Raw genomic sequence first — 16856 nt, forward strand, 5'->3', positions numbered from 1 at the left:
CCGGTTTACCGGTTACTCCAACCCCCAGCCATCACTCCCACTGTCAGCTGCCTAAGCCAGACTAGGCCAATACACCCAGCTGTACCCCACTCGCCTCATCAAGACCAGCCCCTTACACACCCCACCGTCCCCCAAATACTCACACAGGGCCATCTACAACATATAGTCTGCTTATTATTAATCCCCATTCAAACCTTGCCCAGCCAGTCCAACTGAAAACCATGCCCCTACTTTGTCCAGGCCTTGGTCTCAACCACCAAGTCAGGCCAGGCTAATACAGTTGGATCTTTGATCAAGCAGATGGTTCCGCTTGTCTACCTTTGTGGTCACCATTCTTGTCACAAGATGTTTTCTGATTCAGTCCACAGCTCAAGGCTCCTTTTCCAATCAGGAGCAGTTGGTAGCCAAACCTTCCAGTCTTCCTATATTGACTTTTTGAAGCCGCCCGGCCAACAAAACACCCAATGAATTGGTCCCAGTAGGCGGTGGACTATAACTCTTCAGACATGAACAAGCTGAAAGTTCTTTGCAAGTAGGTGCTGCAACCTTTCTTCAATCATTATTTCTTGAATTTGTCTTTTTTTTTTTTGCTTGGCAATTGGTTACACATCTGACTGTTGGGTCCTTCATATTGTGCCCATCAATTACAGCTCTGCAATCAAATCAGCCCTCGGACATATTGACTCGGAAAATGTGAATGAATTGATTGTGTTGATCAACTCATCCTCACCCGGTCCTTCTGTCACAAACAACAATCTGAGATTTTGGGCTGTCTTAGGTATTCATGTCCCTGTTGTACTGGATGTCCAACCATTTGTTCCATAACTGGAACACTGAGAGTAGGGAGTCGGATGTGTAGATAGTTTTTATATCCGTCCAGATAGCATGTGGGTCCTGCTTGTTATTGTCGTTGATAACGCTAGTGAAGATTGCGTTGGATATGGCTTTGCTTAAGATGCTGCAGGTCCTCAGTGCGCCTTGAAGTTCGTCATCATCTGGTTCTTTTGACATTGGTTCCTCTAGATAGTCCTCAAGATGTTGGGGTCTAAGGTGCATCTTAATTTTTCTCTCCCACAGCGGGAAATTAGATCTGTCGAACTTAGGTACGTTGACGTGATCTTTATCCGGGCTGTAAGCGTTGCTCCTGGCGGCTGGTTGCGTGGGTTTTTTCCGTGCCGCTAGAACTCTGATTTCTCGTGTTCGCCATCTTGGCCTGCCTTTAGTTGCCTCTCGAGGTAGTCCTATTGAGCTATTCGAGACTGTAAATCTGAAAAAATTGGAGTAACTAAAGTTTATTTCTTGTTAGGTACATTCTCCTTTATTAGTAATTACAAAGTAGTGAGCTGTTTGTATTTCTATGTACCTAAAGGCAGGACGCGAAATCCTGATGGCTGGTCTGAGATGAGGGATAACTGAGAGATGAGGATGGGTCTGAGCCTGCGCTACTGGTTGGTGATTGTTTAGGTGGTCTGCACACCGGGCAAACACTGACGTCTCAATCAGTCTCAGTTGTCTGTTTTGCTAGTCTTTCTGGTTTGTCTTTTGCTTACTGTGGTAACAGCAGATTATTGTAGTAATTGTGTTTTGTCCTGACGGAATAGTTCTGCTGTAGTTCTGTCTGTTTGCACAAGCGCCATTCTTGGTCAGCTTGGCTTCTACGTCTTTCTGGTCTGAGGAGCTGCTCCAGTGCTTATGGTGATCTGAGTCCTCCGTGATTCTGTTGAGCAGCTCGTGCCTGGTCTGTATGCCGAGTCGTTCCGCAAGAGTTCTGAGGAAGGACAAGATTCAGTCAGTGTGCTGCTTTAATCTGTTGATCTCTAACCTCGGGAACGTACAAGGTTCTGGGATTTGCTTGAGCTTTATGCTTGGTCTTGGCCGTTGCGTTTGTTGCTTCGGCTGGGGCTGTTTGTGTTCGGCGGAGCAATACACTTTAGCTGACTAGCCTGTTAGGGCTGTGGGTCTGGGCTTGGAAAAAAGGGTTTACCTTTATCTCCGGCTGGGTCTAGTTCTGGGTTGAGCCGCGCTAGCTTCCTGGCTGGTTGCTGCGGGCCTGGGCCTGTATTCCAACAACTGGCACCCTCTTTCATCACAGGTAACAACCTTGTCCCTAAGCTAGACGGCCAAAAGGCCTGCAAGGGATGGATTGCCCTGCCTGGGGCTATCAAGTGCCCTGGATGAGGGTATAAAAAGAGAACCAAATCCCTCCTTTTCCTGTCCCTCAGCAGGAAACAGGTTTTCCAAGTGTTCCACTACTGAGATTTTCTCAGCGCCATTACTCTCAATAGCTCTACTCATCTCGGCATCATATTCCCCTAGAATAATTTAGCCTCCTTTGCAGTGGTTTGCTGCTGAAGCATTAGCGCACCAGTTTACTTCTGGTTGGCCGCTGATTTAGTACACTGAAAATCAACACTTTTTTCCAGTGATATTAATCAGTGGTTAGTGCATTAATTGGACCACTGGTTTTCAGAGCAACACAGCAGTCTAAAAGAACACTGCACTGAAGGCTTTGCTGTGATGTTTGGTGCACTGTGGTTTCACACTTTCCAAAAGTGTGTCATCCACATGCAGATGATCATCATCTAAATTGCCCTTTTAGTGAGATATGTCTCACATAATCAAAGAATTCATTCTTTTGTTGTGAGATTTATCAATAGCACTGTTCCAAGGGGTTTATTTTTCCTAATTTCAGTTGCAAAATGAGATCAACATTGGGAAAAATCATGGTATAGAAATGTTTGAGCTAGGGGAATATTCAAATACTTAATCTGCATAAAGGAGGTAGGAGACTGAACCCCACAGCGGCGCAGCCGCCTTGGCCTCTAGTGGGATAATATAATTCAAACAAATTTCCACTGTTTTTTGGCTCATGAGGGGGTGGTAGCCCTGGCTGTCTTGGACCATCTTATCATTGCCCATTGTGATTATTTGCTGTACTTCACAGCTGTGTTTGTATCCATTTTTTGCCAATACATCATGAGAAACACTGCCAAGGGGTTGTATTGGTTACAACCCCCCCCCCCCCCCCGCAATAAGGCTGACCAGGGGTATCCAATGTGATATTGGTCTCCTGGAACAATACTATATTGATGGGACCCACCAATATATTGTCCCTTTGTTTTTGTAATCTATTGGTGGACCCTGCCATATAGGATTAGCAGTGGATACCAATATTATATTGGTAGCCTCTGGTCAACCTTACCATGGGATTCACAACCAATACAAGCCCCTTTGCAGTGAAACTTTTTGTCCAACACACAACAAGAAGAGCACACCTGAATGCAGAGATACTGAAGGCACTGTACAATTTAACTAAAAAAACCTGCCTGAAAATTTAAGAATGAAAGTGGGTAGCAAAAAGTTGTTATGCAAGTAAACGTTTTACGTACACACCAGGAGGTTTACTCATCTGCCTTCACTGACTCTTCTTCATGGGATAGCACAAGCAGTAATTGAAAGGAGTAATTCCAATCATGCACTCCAATTGAATGGCCAGTACAACGGGTCATTAGGCAGGGGCAGATTCCTTCTTGGCCATTTGTATCTGCTCTCTGAGCAGATATCCTGGCTGCTGGCAAGAAATCTTCCCTGTCAGGCATGTACAAGCTGGTAGACTTTGTAGCTGCTGGTTGCTTGGGAGGAGCCCTCTTCAATTAGCCCACAACTTTACAGCTATTTTTTTACTTTGAGAGCATCTTTACTGGTTGAGCTAAGTTTGAACAAGTTTAGAATGTAAGCTATTGCTAGCTAAAGTATGAACAGCAAATTTGACTGTATCAGTGGCTTTCAAGGTGTTGAGTAGGGTGATGTGTGAAGATTCAAGTGCCAAGAGCGCTTCAAAAAGGGAAAGAGGGCCTAAGGGCAAACCTAACCCAACTAGGAAGAAAGTTCAGCGACCACTTCTCAAGACAATGCATATGCATGAGTCTCAGGCGGATGATTATGCTTTGGCTGACATCTTTGCTCCCCCATTAGCCACATCAGCAATGGATAAAGAGCCCCAACAGATCAAGCAAAGCAAGCGACCTTTAAGGTAAGTCTTGTGAGCTGATTCCCCCCTGTAGCAAAGGAGTTCTAACTGATAGATGGTGAATCTATACAGTCTAAACAACTCCAACACACACCTAGGCCTATTTGGCTCCAGCCTCAGAGGAAGGATCACCCTGGCTCCAACAGGAGGTGAGTCCAACATCTGCAGAGCCTCTTCTAAGATAGACGGACAACTAAAAGAGATCTGATGTTCTAATACAGAATCTTGCAAGTCTTGCCGTCTATTCAAGAGCATTGGCAAACGCTGAGGTATCTGACTCAACAAGTCCCAATTTAAGGCTAAGAGTTCAACTTAATGAGTTTGAGCATAGAACACTGATGATGTCCAAAGTATTCCGGATCAATCTAGATCCTTCAGCTGTTATTTGTTTACATTCCTGTTCATATCACTATCACGGACTTTAATCCGCTTTTAGGTACTAAACTTTGTTCTAGACTAAAGTTGTAGTTTCATAATAATAAACTAACTAGCAATATAAATTTTAGTTGCCCAAATTCTTTTATGATGTACATGGGTCAATGGCAGTATGTGAGCTCACTGTTGCTAAATGTAACAATGGGAAGCTGAATATGGAGCTTCAAGTTCAGCTCCTTTATCTTTGGCCTACCTTGGCCTGGTACAGTTGAATTCAGTGGCTAATCTAGCTCAAACTAGCCACTGGTAAAGATGCTCAGAATGTGTCATGATCTCATGCAAGTCAACTTTGAAACCTAATTACATTTAGTGTAAAATGCCAAATGCCAAATTGCACTTCAAAAAACAGGCAGGTTGATTTACATAGTGTCCTAGGTCAGCACTAAACAGTATGCTGCAGCTAATGAAATTTGATTTTGATTGAGAGAAGCAGGAAATTGAAAAAAATGAAGTTGAAGCCCAGGAGCTTGGCGATTCAACAAGAAACTTCAGGTTTGATCTCTTCTTCCTGGGGACCTGGTCATCTGTCTACATTATAATTACACCTTGAGGCCAGATGGGGACCAGCATGACAAAACATTTTTTGCAGTAGCATGCTTGATTCAAGCAGATGTGGCCACTGTATATCTTCAACTAATGCAGCTAATAGTCATATGTTTCTGTCTGCTGGAATATTCCAAAACAGGACTTTGCTTGCACCATAAACCTGGTATTCAAAGTTTACTTGCATAAAATCATAAACTTACAAGCTGGAAAAAAGTATGTGCCACCCAAACACTCAAAGCAGAGCAGTATTTCTGAAGTGCTACATGAAAACTTAGGACCTGTGTGTCAGCCACAGAGTACATGTCACAGTACCTTACACGTACCAAGTACCTGCAATTGTTCACATTACATATAGTACATCCCTTTTTACACCTTTATTACATATGTATATCATTTGATACAAGCTTAGGAATGTACTCCTGTTATACATTACATTACAGATAGCCATAGTTAAATACAGTTACCATAATGTACTGTTGTTATGAGAGTTAAGTTACGTGCAACAGTAAGATTACAATACATTGTAATATTACTGTACACGTGAAATACCCCAAGACAGGTATCACTCATTTATCCCCTGTTACGCCTCAGTCCCCATTTACATAATATATTGGTTATGATATAATTACATAAACAATACATGATGTAATCCAATTCAAAGAGCACTGAATGGAATCAATGATTGGTTATGATCAGCTAGTGTGCACAGCTACTGATCCAGGATCAGTACTGATCATTACACTGCCCTGATCATTTCCAATGTTGATCCTCATGAGGATCTGCTTCCCTTGAGCGCTTCCAGTTCCCCCCTGGTCCTGAAGCGCCTCCAAGCGCCTCGTATTCCCTCCTGCTCTTTCCCCTCTATATAAACACACCCCTCAGGACTGTTTATCCCTCAGAATATTATTATAGCAAGGTTTAACACATACATAGTTAAACAGTGCCTTCATTCTCACCCATCTTTCAATTCAGGAATAACATCAACTCTTGATTACCCTTACCTTTCTGTAGGTAAAACCACGAACCCAAGTTGAGTTATTCCTTGGATGCCTATTAACACCCTGTGTTGATCTGGATGCGCCTTAATTGAGCAAGCCTCTCAGTCAAGATTACTGATAGAGTGAAACCTTTTACAGGTCTTACCACAAACCCATTGGCCCATCCTTGGCATCTTACACCATCATCTTGATAGTAACAACCCTCTCAGACACGGTTAGTTACATACAGGCTGACACTGTGGGCCTGTTGGGAAGCACCCGTGATACGTGATAAATGGGCAAATTCATTGTGTGCAACCCAAAGTTTGCCCCCTGTCTTCACCCAAAATTTAGAACCCCCAGGGGTTGTGTGTGATAAATACACACATTTAATACATATAACCACCATGAAAACTTAGGGGACTATGTGGTAGGTGATGTGAAGCTAACTCCAGCCTTAACTCCAACCATACACTTGTGGGAAGGGGTAGAACCCCCTGATGATGACAAAGGGGCCATTGTTATTCAAGGGGAGTAATGTTGCAGCACCACTGGAATTTCAGCATATTTTACTGAATGTCACCTGACACCTATTGGAGGACTTCCAGTTGATCTGGAAAGTCAGATCTGAGCCAAAAGATTTCAGATTTCTCAGGGAAATCTAGGTCCCCAAAGATCCCAGAAGTGATCCAGAGTTCCAAAATTCAGATTTCCCTGCAAAATCTGAAATTCCAGATTTACTCAAATTTGATGGGAGGTCCTCCATTCACAGCCAATTTTTCCACGGTGAACACAGTGTCCAAATGGGGCTTTAAAAGTTTCATGATTTTATGCATTGAAAATTTTATGATTTCAACTTTGAAGACCATGTTGGGTTATTTTTTGAAGTTTTTTTGATATGTAAAACACAGTTACAAAAATGTTCCATGGACCAATCTTCACTTTTTTTTCAAGCAACAAATAAAAAAGCTAAGTGAGATAATCATGCAGATGGATTAACTAGTCTTTCTTGACTTATGACCTTCAGACATGCTATGATCAAGATCCTGATTGGAGCTGATTTTCCTTTTTTGATTAGACTGATGGTTTCCACTATTTGAAAGATTCTGATCCTGGCCTTGATAGGATGCAAGTTTCTGGACCAAAGAATCATGCAGGCGGAGCAAGATTTCTTTCTCGGATTTCCTAACAATGATTGCTTTGATCTTCCGATTCACGCTGTCACCGGTGCGGTTTTGATGGCTCGTCGAACGCAAGGCTTCCAATAATCTTTCGTCTTCCTACAAGCCATGTGCATATTTACATTGAGTAGATTCAGTGAATCAGACGTCCTTTAACTCACAACCAAAAAAAAGTAAACATGAATACTTACATCGATTGAAGTCGGATAATCCTTCATTCTTCGATCGATCACTTTTTGGGCCAGTAGGATCACATCCGGGTTAATCAGCTTCGGCTTGGGTAGCTTTTCTTTCGATTTGTGTTCCTCGAACTCTTCTCCAGACAGCACCAGAATCTTCAAAACACATGTGAATTCTTCGGGCAGCAACGGGCTTCCATTCTTCTTTCTTTCTAGCTTGGTTGGTACTTCGAACACACTTTTTTGTTTGCCCATGACATCAGATGGAGGAGACATATCAGAAAAACCGAGTCAAGTAGTCTTATTTTTGGTGATAAGAGTTGGTTGTGGAAATGCTCAACTCATCAATTCCCATTTCTAAGGCCCAATCGAGTCGATTTTGGAGTTGGTCAGATGATGCCAAGGCTGGTGACTGAGAGGAAAGATGAGACTGTGCAACATCGAGGCAAGTTTTGATAGAGATCTCGACGACATCAAATTGGTTGGGACGATCAACATGTCCGTAGCGTCTTAATAGATCCGAATTTGGCGGATTTCCATATGTGTTATACTTTGAATTAAAGAAAATAAAGCGTCAAATTTCACCCTGCATTTCCATTTGTCCTTCAAGTTTATCAAATCTTGAGTGGTTTAAAGTTGCAGCTTCGTGTGGGAAGGACTAAAAATCTGCTTACTATCTGTTCACCTTTTTTAATGTTTCTCGTCGCTTTCATCTTCAAACAATCAGTTTCGTAGAATAGTTTAGCCTATCACCGAAAATCAACCAAGAAGAAAGGTAGGGGTTAGATTTGATGAGGTCAGTTAGACGTCAATTTGAAGTATCAGTAATTGATCAATACCAACATTTTCAGACCCGGTCTTGGCATTAAGTAAATCGGCCAATGGGACCATAGCGATATCTTCGACAGATTCTCTCTCTTCGTCTTCATCATCCGTCCCCGCAGCCGAGAGCTGATCGAGTGTTTTTTGTGTCAAATCGGGTGAGTGGCCATTGCCGACAGCTTCGGCGCCAAGACTCGGGACGGAGTCCATCGAAATATCATGGTCATCATCCCCAGCCTCGTCTGCCGTCGAGCCGGCTTCGACATGGAACGAGCGCGAGAGGACCAAGGAGCCCATGCGATGGTACATCTCCAGCCCATAATTCTCCTCCCAGCTCGTCCCCTCCGGAACTTGAAATAGATCCGGCCTGGATTCAATCACTGGCTTGATCACGGTTTCATAATCCTTCTCTGCTTCTTCTTTTCCTATCTTCTCTGTTTTCAGTCAATCCGTCGTATGGTTTGGCAGGTTTCCATTGAAAGAGCGGCGTCAGCATTCTTGTTTCTGATTTGCCGCACAATTAAAAAAAATTAAGTAGTCGCATTTTTTTATTGAATCATGATTTACGATGAAACAATTATTATTGTTGGGATTGTAGATATAATGAGGGAGGAAAAGAGGTAAATACCTAAGATGGTAGAGCCAGTTAGCTCAGCGAGTTCATGCTGATTCCAAAACATTAGCGTATCAAATTCTTTAGGTCTGGGCTTGAAAGTGTACATAAACAGATCCCATCAAGTGAGATAAATGAAGCAATCGATGTATTATTTCAAAACGATTTTCCAGTCATTTGATTATTATCAGTTTTAGTCTAGCGTAGAATTACACATGATTACACGAAAAAAATAGAGCAAGGGGCATACAGGGTATCAAAATAAGGAGCCCAGCTGTGAGGATCATGAGGATTGAGGATGGCTTGGACGCGTTCCCAGAGCAAGACGAGGAGTAAGGGAAGCCAGTTCCTTGCGATTCGATGGCGGTCCTGGGGGCTCAAAGCTGATAGCAGGCGGGATGTCTGGACGGAGAGGAGGGGCGAGATGACTGAGGGTCCAGGACGTGGGAGGCTGAACAAGGTGGCCCCTTTGCCGATGTCTGCCCGAGCGATCATCCCCCAGCCCTCGCCGGTCTCCCGGAACTCATGCGCCGAGATGGTCTCCGCAAGCTGCACGCCTCTTGCCCCGGTAAGCCATTCGAAAAGCTTTCCATATCGTGGATCCGTTGGCACGGTCGAGTTCGAGTCCATTGAAGTGTCCATGCTGGGCGATTGGGTAACAGTTAGTGTCTGAGCTTTTCTTGAAAAAAACGGGAGAGCTCACACTTTGAGAGGGAGACGAAGAATTTCCCGCAAACCAAACCAAAACAGACACCTGATGCATAAATGCATACATCCATACACAGGAACATGAAAATAAGAAAATTTGAGGTATAAACACATACTACCACAAAAAAACAACCAGCCGCATTTTTCTCCTCAATTTGACGCGTCGTCCTCCAGTTTCCGTATTATTTTGATCAACAACAGAAACCCAGTTTGCGATGGTCGTCTCCGGGAAAACGGCTTCCAATCGGAAGCAAGTGCACCCGCCCGCTGAGCCGCCGTCGTCGGTTAACCAAGGGATGGACGGGCCCAAAGGAGCGAAGAAAAGATCCCATCTCAACATGACAGGTGGGTTACCTTCAGAGAAAGCGGAGCCGTCTAACAAGATTCGTACTCCGAAAAATGAGGCCCACATGCTTGTTGATGTCAAGCCAACCATTCCCCAAGGTATGTTGTTAAGCCCATGACTAGTTTTTGAGATGATTCGGTTGATTAATCCTTTCCTGATGGCATGTAGGTCGAAAATCAAAGACGGCAGGATCCCTCCCGACTGCGTCGAATCCTGGTAATGTCGATAAAGGTAAATGTGACGGCTCATGTATATCTATTGAATTAGTGACACAATCATTTACTTCACCAGGTCCAATATCGACCGCTTCACTCAGATCCATGAAATTCAAGAAGAGGACATCTGATGTTGCCGAAAGACCGACAGATGCGATAGGATCTGGATCATCGAGCCACGTGCCAGCTAGCCAAAGCAAATGTGCTACTATCGTCAAAAAGAACCCCGAAGTCGAAGATGATCAGAAACTTAGCGTGAACAAGGGCGATATCATTGTCAAGAAGGAGCCAGACACTGAAGTTAATCAGGTCGCTAGTCAAAACAGAGATGTCGCCATGGTCAAGCAGGAACCAGACACCGAAGACCATCCGGATTTTGCTCAAATGTCAAGAGAGCAGTCGATCATCTGGGCACGAGCCGTCGAAGCGGACAAAGCTGGAGACGAAGTGGTCGCGACTGCATTATATGAAAGATTCCGTGAGATGGACAGCAGGAGACCAATACCAAAGCGTGAATTACCAGGCCTGCCCTCTCGAACGGTCGCGGCCCGACCCCCGACTGAAAGCAAAACTAGTCCCGAGAAAGCTGCCGAGCCACCGAAGCTGTTTTCGCCATACTTTCATAAGAAGATTAAAAACCTGCGATCACACATACCGTTAACGATCTTCAATCCCAAATGGCAAAAGGCGGCGCTCGCTTACGAAGAGAAAGGACGGGCTGAAGACGGCGAGAGCTCTGATGACGAAGACGGCTTCTTTTACCATGGCTACCCATGCCCTAACGAGTATCTACAAAACTTCCGAGAGTGGACGTTGAATCATTGGCACTTTCATAAGACACTGAGAGATGTGTACAAATTCACGATATTTGCTGAATGGATGTTAAAGCACAAGGCCAACGCCGACGCTATATGTGCTGAACATGGGTTCATGATGGCTCTCCGATACGACATTCACGTCCGAGCGAATACCCTTGCGTTCCGAGTAATCGTCGACGGACAGGAATGTGTGGGGGACATCTCAATCCTGAGAGAGGGCATCAAGAAAGAAGCCTATAATAGATCACGTCGATATGATGAACTTGGATGCCAAGATAATCCTTATTTGCCCGGAGGATCCAAATACGGTTATGACCCGATCACTCACGAACGTAACCTCCCCGAACCTCCTCCGGAAGTGGAGGAGCCCAAACCTGATTATCGACCTCGTGATAATCGCCCCAGTAGCAGTGACAGATTCGCCAGAAATCCCAGATACCATGGTCGATCTTTTGACCCTAATTATGTCCACCCAAGACAACGTAATGTCAGGCGACCTTCCGGGTCAAGTAGCCACACATAAAATATGGCTTTAAAATTCTCCATCAGTTTCTTTTCTTTTTTTTACAAACTCTTATCTTCACTTATCTTCTCTCAGCTCTGAAAATAGATGGTATTAAAAATCGTGTGTTCAGTTATCTTCATCTCCCTGTTTTTTTTCTCCATCAACCAGATTGATATTTTCCTTCTGATCAGCGCTGCCTCGTCACCGCGATTTGAGCAATATACGTATCCAGTACATCTCCTGATGGCAGAGATTTGAGTCATGTATTATGTTGAACCCCCAACTAAACTTTGGTTGGTATGGCCATGGTGACCAGGAATAAGCTTTCGCACCTTGTGAAACGGAATACTTTTTCCTTCGGTGTCACAACGCAGCCAATTCGCATCTTGCTAGTCAAGCAGAGGGGACTGCACAGGAAGTGGGTTGATCATGATCTAGTTCAATTTGAGCAAAATATGGCCGTATTTGCTAAATCTCCAAGTCAAGTAAGGCTGGCACCCGGAAAGTACCACCCGGGTGGAACCCCCGGGTGGAACCACCCGGGTGCGGGTGGTCGGGATGAGGCCAACACCCCACCCGAACCCCCGGGTGGATTCGCAGTACAAAATGGGCGGGCTTAGAGGTTTATTACAGCAAAAAAGCGGGCCTCAGTGCTCCGATGAGGAGAGAAAGCTGTACCTATAAGCAAGGTAGGTATATACAAGAGATTTTGAACGGACAAGCGAGTGTATCGACTGGGTTGAATGAGTGTTTGAGATGAGAAACAAAAAAACAAGGAACTAAATTGGGCTATCAACTAGCTGATACCATTCCTTAAGACATAGTAGCTGTTCTACGCTTGCAGGATCGAGCGATGCACGCTGCCAAGAGACTACCCGACGACCTTTAGAGAAGACTCGCTCTGAGGCTGCGCTTGTAGCGGGAATGGCCAGGTAGCGGCGAGCCATCTTCGATAAGATTGGAAATCTCGATTGTCGCCTAGCCCAGTACTTCAAGATTGGAGTTCCTTTGGGTTCAAGCTCTTCTGCTAGATAACGACGGATCTCTGCTTCGATTGTGTCCAGCTCGGTGGCAGGTTCATATAGTTCCGAGAAGAAGTTGGATGTATTCTTCTTTGGAGCGGGGTTTGAATTTGTCGGCTGAGCGGGATCTAGTGTCTCATTGAAAGTCTTTGCAACCTGGTGAAATGTTCCGATGATTCCGTCAACAGAAATACAATAGTGCTGTTCGATAAAGGCTTCGTTCTTTTTCCAGACGGCCGTCTTGAAGGTCGGGTCAAGGATCATCACACAAATGTAAATAGGTTTGTTGAGTGTGGAACGAAGGTAGCCTTCGATCTTGTTGACAATTTGGGTTGCAGGTTGAATCAGCTGGGCTTGGTCATATAGACCATGCTGAACTCGCTTCAAGTGCTTCATCAACACTATGTAGATAGGGAGTGCAGTGTTCAACGTTGGGTAGTTCGATCCGCATAGCATGCGAGTTGCTTCGTTGAGAGGTTCTAGCAAGCTCATCAGATTTGCTGCTTGGTCCCATTCGGCCATGGACAAGATGAACGATCGGGTTTCGGAACTCTCATTACAGAAATGGATGCAAGACTGGCAAAGTTGAATCGCACGATTGAACATTTCAAAGGTTGAGTTCCACCGAGTGGTTACATCAATCTCCAGGCAACAAAGCTTGGAGCCTGATTCTTTGAGCTCTGGCTGGGCGAATTCAACAACTTTACGGAATCGTTCACGGCGTTGCGGAGAAAACCTAACGTAAGTACACATTCCGTGAATTCTCTTGAGGATGGTTTTGAGATTTATTCCAATGCCGTCCGGATCGGAAGTCAGATGCGAGATGCGCATGACAGTCTGGACAGATTGGGATGCATCGGGTTCGTTGGCATCCTGGTCATCAACTTCGTCTCCCATGGATATTTCTTCGCCGTTGCGGTCTTCTTCGATGCCGCCCAGAACCGCGAGACCAGCTTTCGCTCCTAGATTTATTACATGGGCGATGCAACCCAATAGGTGGGTGTCAACGTTGAAAGAAGGCATTTGAGTTTTCAATTCTCGAGCCATTTTGCCGTTGGTAGTTGCGTTATCGGCAGTAATCATATGCAGTTTCTTGAGGAGGCCATAGTCTGTAAGCACATGATGGAAAAGCTCGGCAAAAATTTTTCCAGTATGCTTTCCTGAAGGAATAAAAAAAGGTGAAAATATCATATCAGGATGCGCGCAGAGGTAAGCAATATAAAACAAGAGGACATACCTCGTACATGGGGGACTCCGATGGTCATGTCAATCAGCTCGAACTCTTCATTAATAAAGTGGGCTGTTACACCCATGAAAGCAGTTGAATTCGGCGCAGTCCATGCATCCTGGGTGAAGCAGACAAAATCTTGGCCCCGGAGATATTGAGTCTTCATCTTTTCTTGGAGTGGAGATATACCCTCGTCAAATGATTCGCCATAGTCTTTCGGTTGATGGGTTCCATCAACGTTGCCGCTTCTTCATTCACCAGTCTAATCAGGTTTTTGAACGAAGGTCTATCCACAACCGAAAACGGGAGATCAGTGTCGGCAATAAAATAAATCAACGCCGTCTTGAGGGATTCTTGGTTCAACTGTAACTGAGAATTTTCCGGGGCCTTCAGCATGTTGATACAAAAAATCAATGCAAAAGATCCTGGAGATTCACCTTTGGGGCCAGAATATTGGTTTTTGTCCATCATCCAATGTCAGTTTGTGATTTATCGATCTTTTTACTGAGCCTCGGATCAACAAGTCAATGGAGATTTTGAAGGTGTTTGTGGAAGTTTTTTGTGCTTCCACTTTGATCTTTCTTCAACGTCGCGCCGCACATCCTGTTATTCTTACCAACAACTTGGCAGATTGCGCTGCCTCCATCTTCGGTTTCATTGAAATGGGTCCACACCCAACTACGCTTCTTTGATTGACTTTGAGGTTGGCTTGAATTCTCGTCTTCGTCGTCAACTTCAATCTCAATAACATTGGAGCGTTTGGAGGTGGAACTGGTGGAATTCACAGGGCCAGCGGGGGCAGGGTGAGAGGTTTTCTTGCGCTTCATATTGACTGAGGATGCTATAGATCGTTGAGACTGCAAGTGCACGGCCACAACTCCAGCAGTCTCCTCTGCTCAGCTCAGGGGCGAAAAAAAAGCTTAACCACCCGGGTGGATCCCGTTCCACCCGGGTGGTTTCGGATCTGGGGTTCGGGATGAGGCTGACCCCCCGCCCGAACACCCGGGTGCCAGCCTTAAAGTCAAGTAAGCCCGGGTTTGTGGGCAGGTTAAGTTCAAGATTTTGAACTTTGATTTGGCTTGCACCTCATATGACAAGGACTGTGTGCATTCATACTGCTTGTTGAATATGAAGGGGTGATAGCATCCACATCTATCCACCTATCCACATCAGTTGAGTTAAAGCCTGTGCTAAGCCAAATTTAGTGACGGAAACACCACACTGGTGTTGTTATGTAAGTCCCCTTGTATCCCAACCAGAGATTTCCCAGTTTCTGAAAAAAAAATTCCAGCATTTCCCACAACCTGAGGGCTTCCATAGCAAGCCTGAAACTCCGGAGCCCTGGTGCATTTCCTCTCATCAAGAAGCTCTATTTATACTTTTCCAATCCTCTTGCTCAACGCCGCCGCCGCACACAAACATCGCTCTCAATTCTATTGTATTTGTAAGGCCATTCTTCCTGTTCTTTGTTCCCTATTCACCATTTCCATCTGCATCACACCGGTAATTCATTCATTTTCCCGATTCGTGTCGAACCCCCCTACCTCTATCCCCTGATCAAAAAATCTACAATCACCAGCAATACAGGTTCTTCCTTTATCAAAACAATTATTGATGAGGTTCCACATCGTTCACCCGGAAACGTTGACCGACCAACGCGAATCCAGCCTGTCATCAACCCCAATAAGAAGGCCTTGCTCACAATTCCAGGCAGAAATACCAATTCGTACGCTCCTCTGCCTGTAAATCTTCATCAATCAAGACCGGGACTTCTTGCCTCAATTTCAACTACGCGCATCCCTCCTCCCTTATCTGAGACTGCGTTCATATCTCAGCCGAACCCATCAAGAGTCGATGCTACCGCCGTTCACGTCCAACCAGAACCGCAATAGGAAGGCGTTGCTCACAATTCCGGGCAGAAATACCAATTCGTATGCTCCTCTGCCCGGGCCGTGGCGTATGTGCCAGAAGAAGATAGTCCTGTTACTACTAATGTTGTAAATATTGGCCTGCTTTCTTCACATTTGCAATTGTAACAAAATAAACCAACCCCAGGGGGTCTGAGAGTTTAGTTGCTGACTTTGGCGCGAAGTGGGTAGACGTGACATTTGTCTGCCAGGGGCAGTAATGCTATTTGTTATGGACCTGCACACTGAAACCGGTTATGAAAAATGACCGAGCAACATTCCATCTGTTCGGACGTGGAGATGATATTGCCTCAATTAGAAGTTCCATGCAGTTCACCAGTTGAGAACCCCTTTTCCGCACCCAGAGCATAGCCCTTGACGTAGTCTATTTAAATTGTCCTCTGGGATCTCAAGAGCATCGCTTTCGGTAACGGTTTTTTTTAGAGATGGCCCCTGTGAACCCGGGTACCTGTTCGGATGCGGGTACCCGCACGCTTTTTTGCCAAAAGTTCGACACCCGCACCCGCACCCGCACCGCCTGGGGCAGTCAGAGCGGGTACCTGCAGGTACCCGCGCGGGTACCGGCGGGTACCTGCCCCTCAAAATCGACCGGAAGGAATATTCCTTCCAGTCGAAGAGGTTGCAAAACCTCCTCGACTGGAAGGAATCCTTCCGCTCGAAGAGGTTTTGTAACCTCTTCAACTGGAGGGCCTTCGAAGAGGTTAAAAAACCTCTTCGACTGGAAAGGCCTTCCAGTCAAAGAGGTTCTGTAACCCCTTTGACCGGAAGGATTCCTTCCAGTCGAAGAGGTTTAGTTGAAGAGGTGAGGTTTAACCTCTTCGACTGGAAGGAATCCTTCCGGTCGAAGTGGTTTTGTAACCTCTTCAACCAGAAGGCCTTTCCAGTCGAAGAGGTTTTGTAACCTCTTCAACTGGAAAGGCCTTCCGGTTGAAGAGGTTACAAAACCACTTCGACCGGAAGGAATCGGTCAAAGGGGTTACAGAACCTCTTCGACCGGAAGGAAGACTTCCCCAGTCCTTCCGGTTGTCGTGGCAGCCGCCACCTGCCCAAACAAGAGCGGGTACCCGCTAGAATACCCGGGTACCCGCTCGATTTCTCTCAGAAATCCAGCATCCGCACCCGAACACGCACACGCTGGCGGGTACCCGCCAACCATGGGCGGGTACCCGCCAGCGGATAGCAGGTACCCGCGACGGGTTCGTCGGGGCCATCTCTAGTTTTTTTCCACCTGGTACATGTCATTACTGTCAACCCATTGACCAATAAAAGGAATTGGCTTATTTAGTTCGTTGCCTGTTCCTGC

The 16856-nt window shown here is 45.3% G+C and overlaps 2 protein-coding genes across 2 annotated transcripts; one reads left to right on the top strand and one right to left on the bottom strand.

Moving 5' to 3' along the window:
- Positions 1 to 6983: 6983 nt before the first annotated feature.
- PtA15_1A529 (uncharacterized protein) lies at positions 6984 to 9425 on the bottom strand (the record flags this gene model as incomplete). Its single annotated transcript, XM_053165566.1, has 7 exons — positions 6984 to 7268; positions 7361 to 7586; positions 7690 to 7898; positions 8023 to 8094; positions 8192 to 8604; positions 8799 to 8872; positions 9034 to 9425. 7 exons carry the CDS (start codon positions 9423 to 9425, stop codon positions 6984 to 6986), a joined length of 1671 nt encoding a protein of 556 aa, XP_053016745.1.
- A 281-nt stretch (positions 9426 to 9706) lies between these two features.
- PtA15_1A530 (uncharacterized protein) lies at positions 9707 to 14026 on the top strand (the record flags this gene model as incomplete). Its single annotated transcript, XM_053165568.1, has 5 exons — positions 9707 to 9935; positions 10006 to 10068; positions 10129 to 10563; positions 11146 to 11313; positions 14019 to 14026. 5 exons carry the CDS (start codon positions 9707 to 9709, stop codon positions 14024 to 14026), a joined length of 903 nt encoding a protein of 300 aa, XP_053016746.1.
- Between the last annotated feature and the right edge of the window lie 2830 nt (positions 14027 to 16856).

The sequence above is a fragment of the Puccinia triticina genome, chromosome 1A (genome assembly GCF_026914185.1).
Source record: "Puccinia triticina chromosome 1A, complete sequence".
NCBI classification, from domain to species: domain Eukaryota; kingdom Fungi; phylum Basidiomycota; class Pucciniomycetes; order Pucciniales; family Pucciniaceae; genus Puccinia; species Puccinia triticina.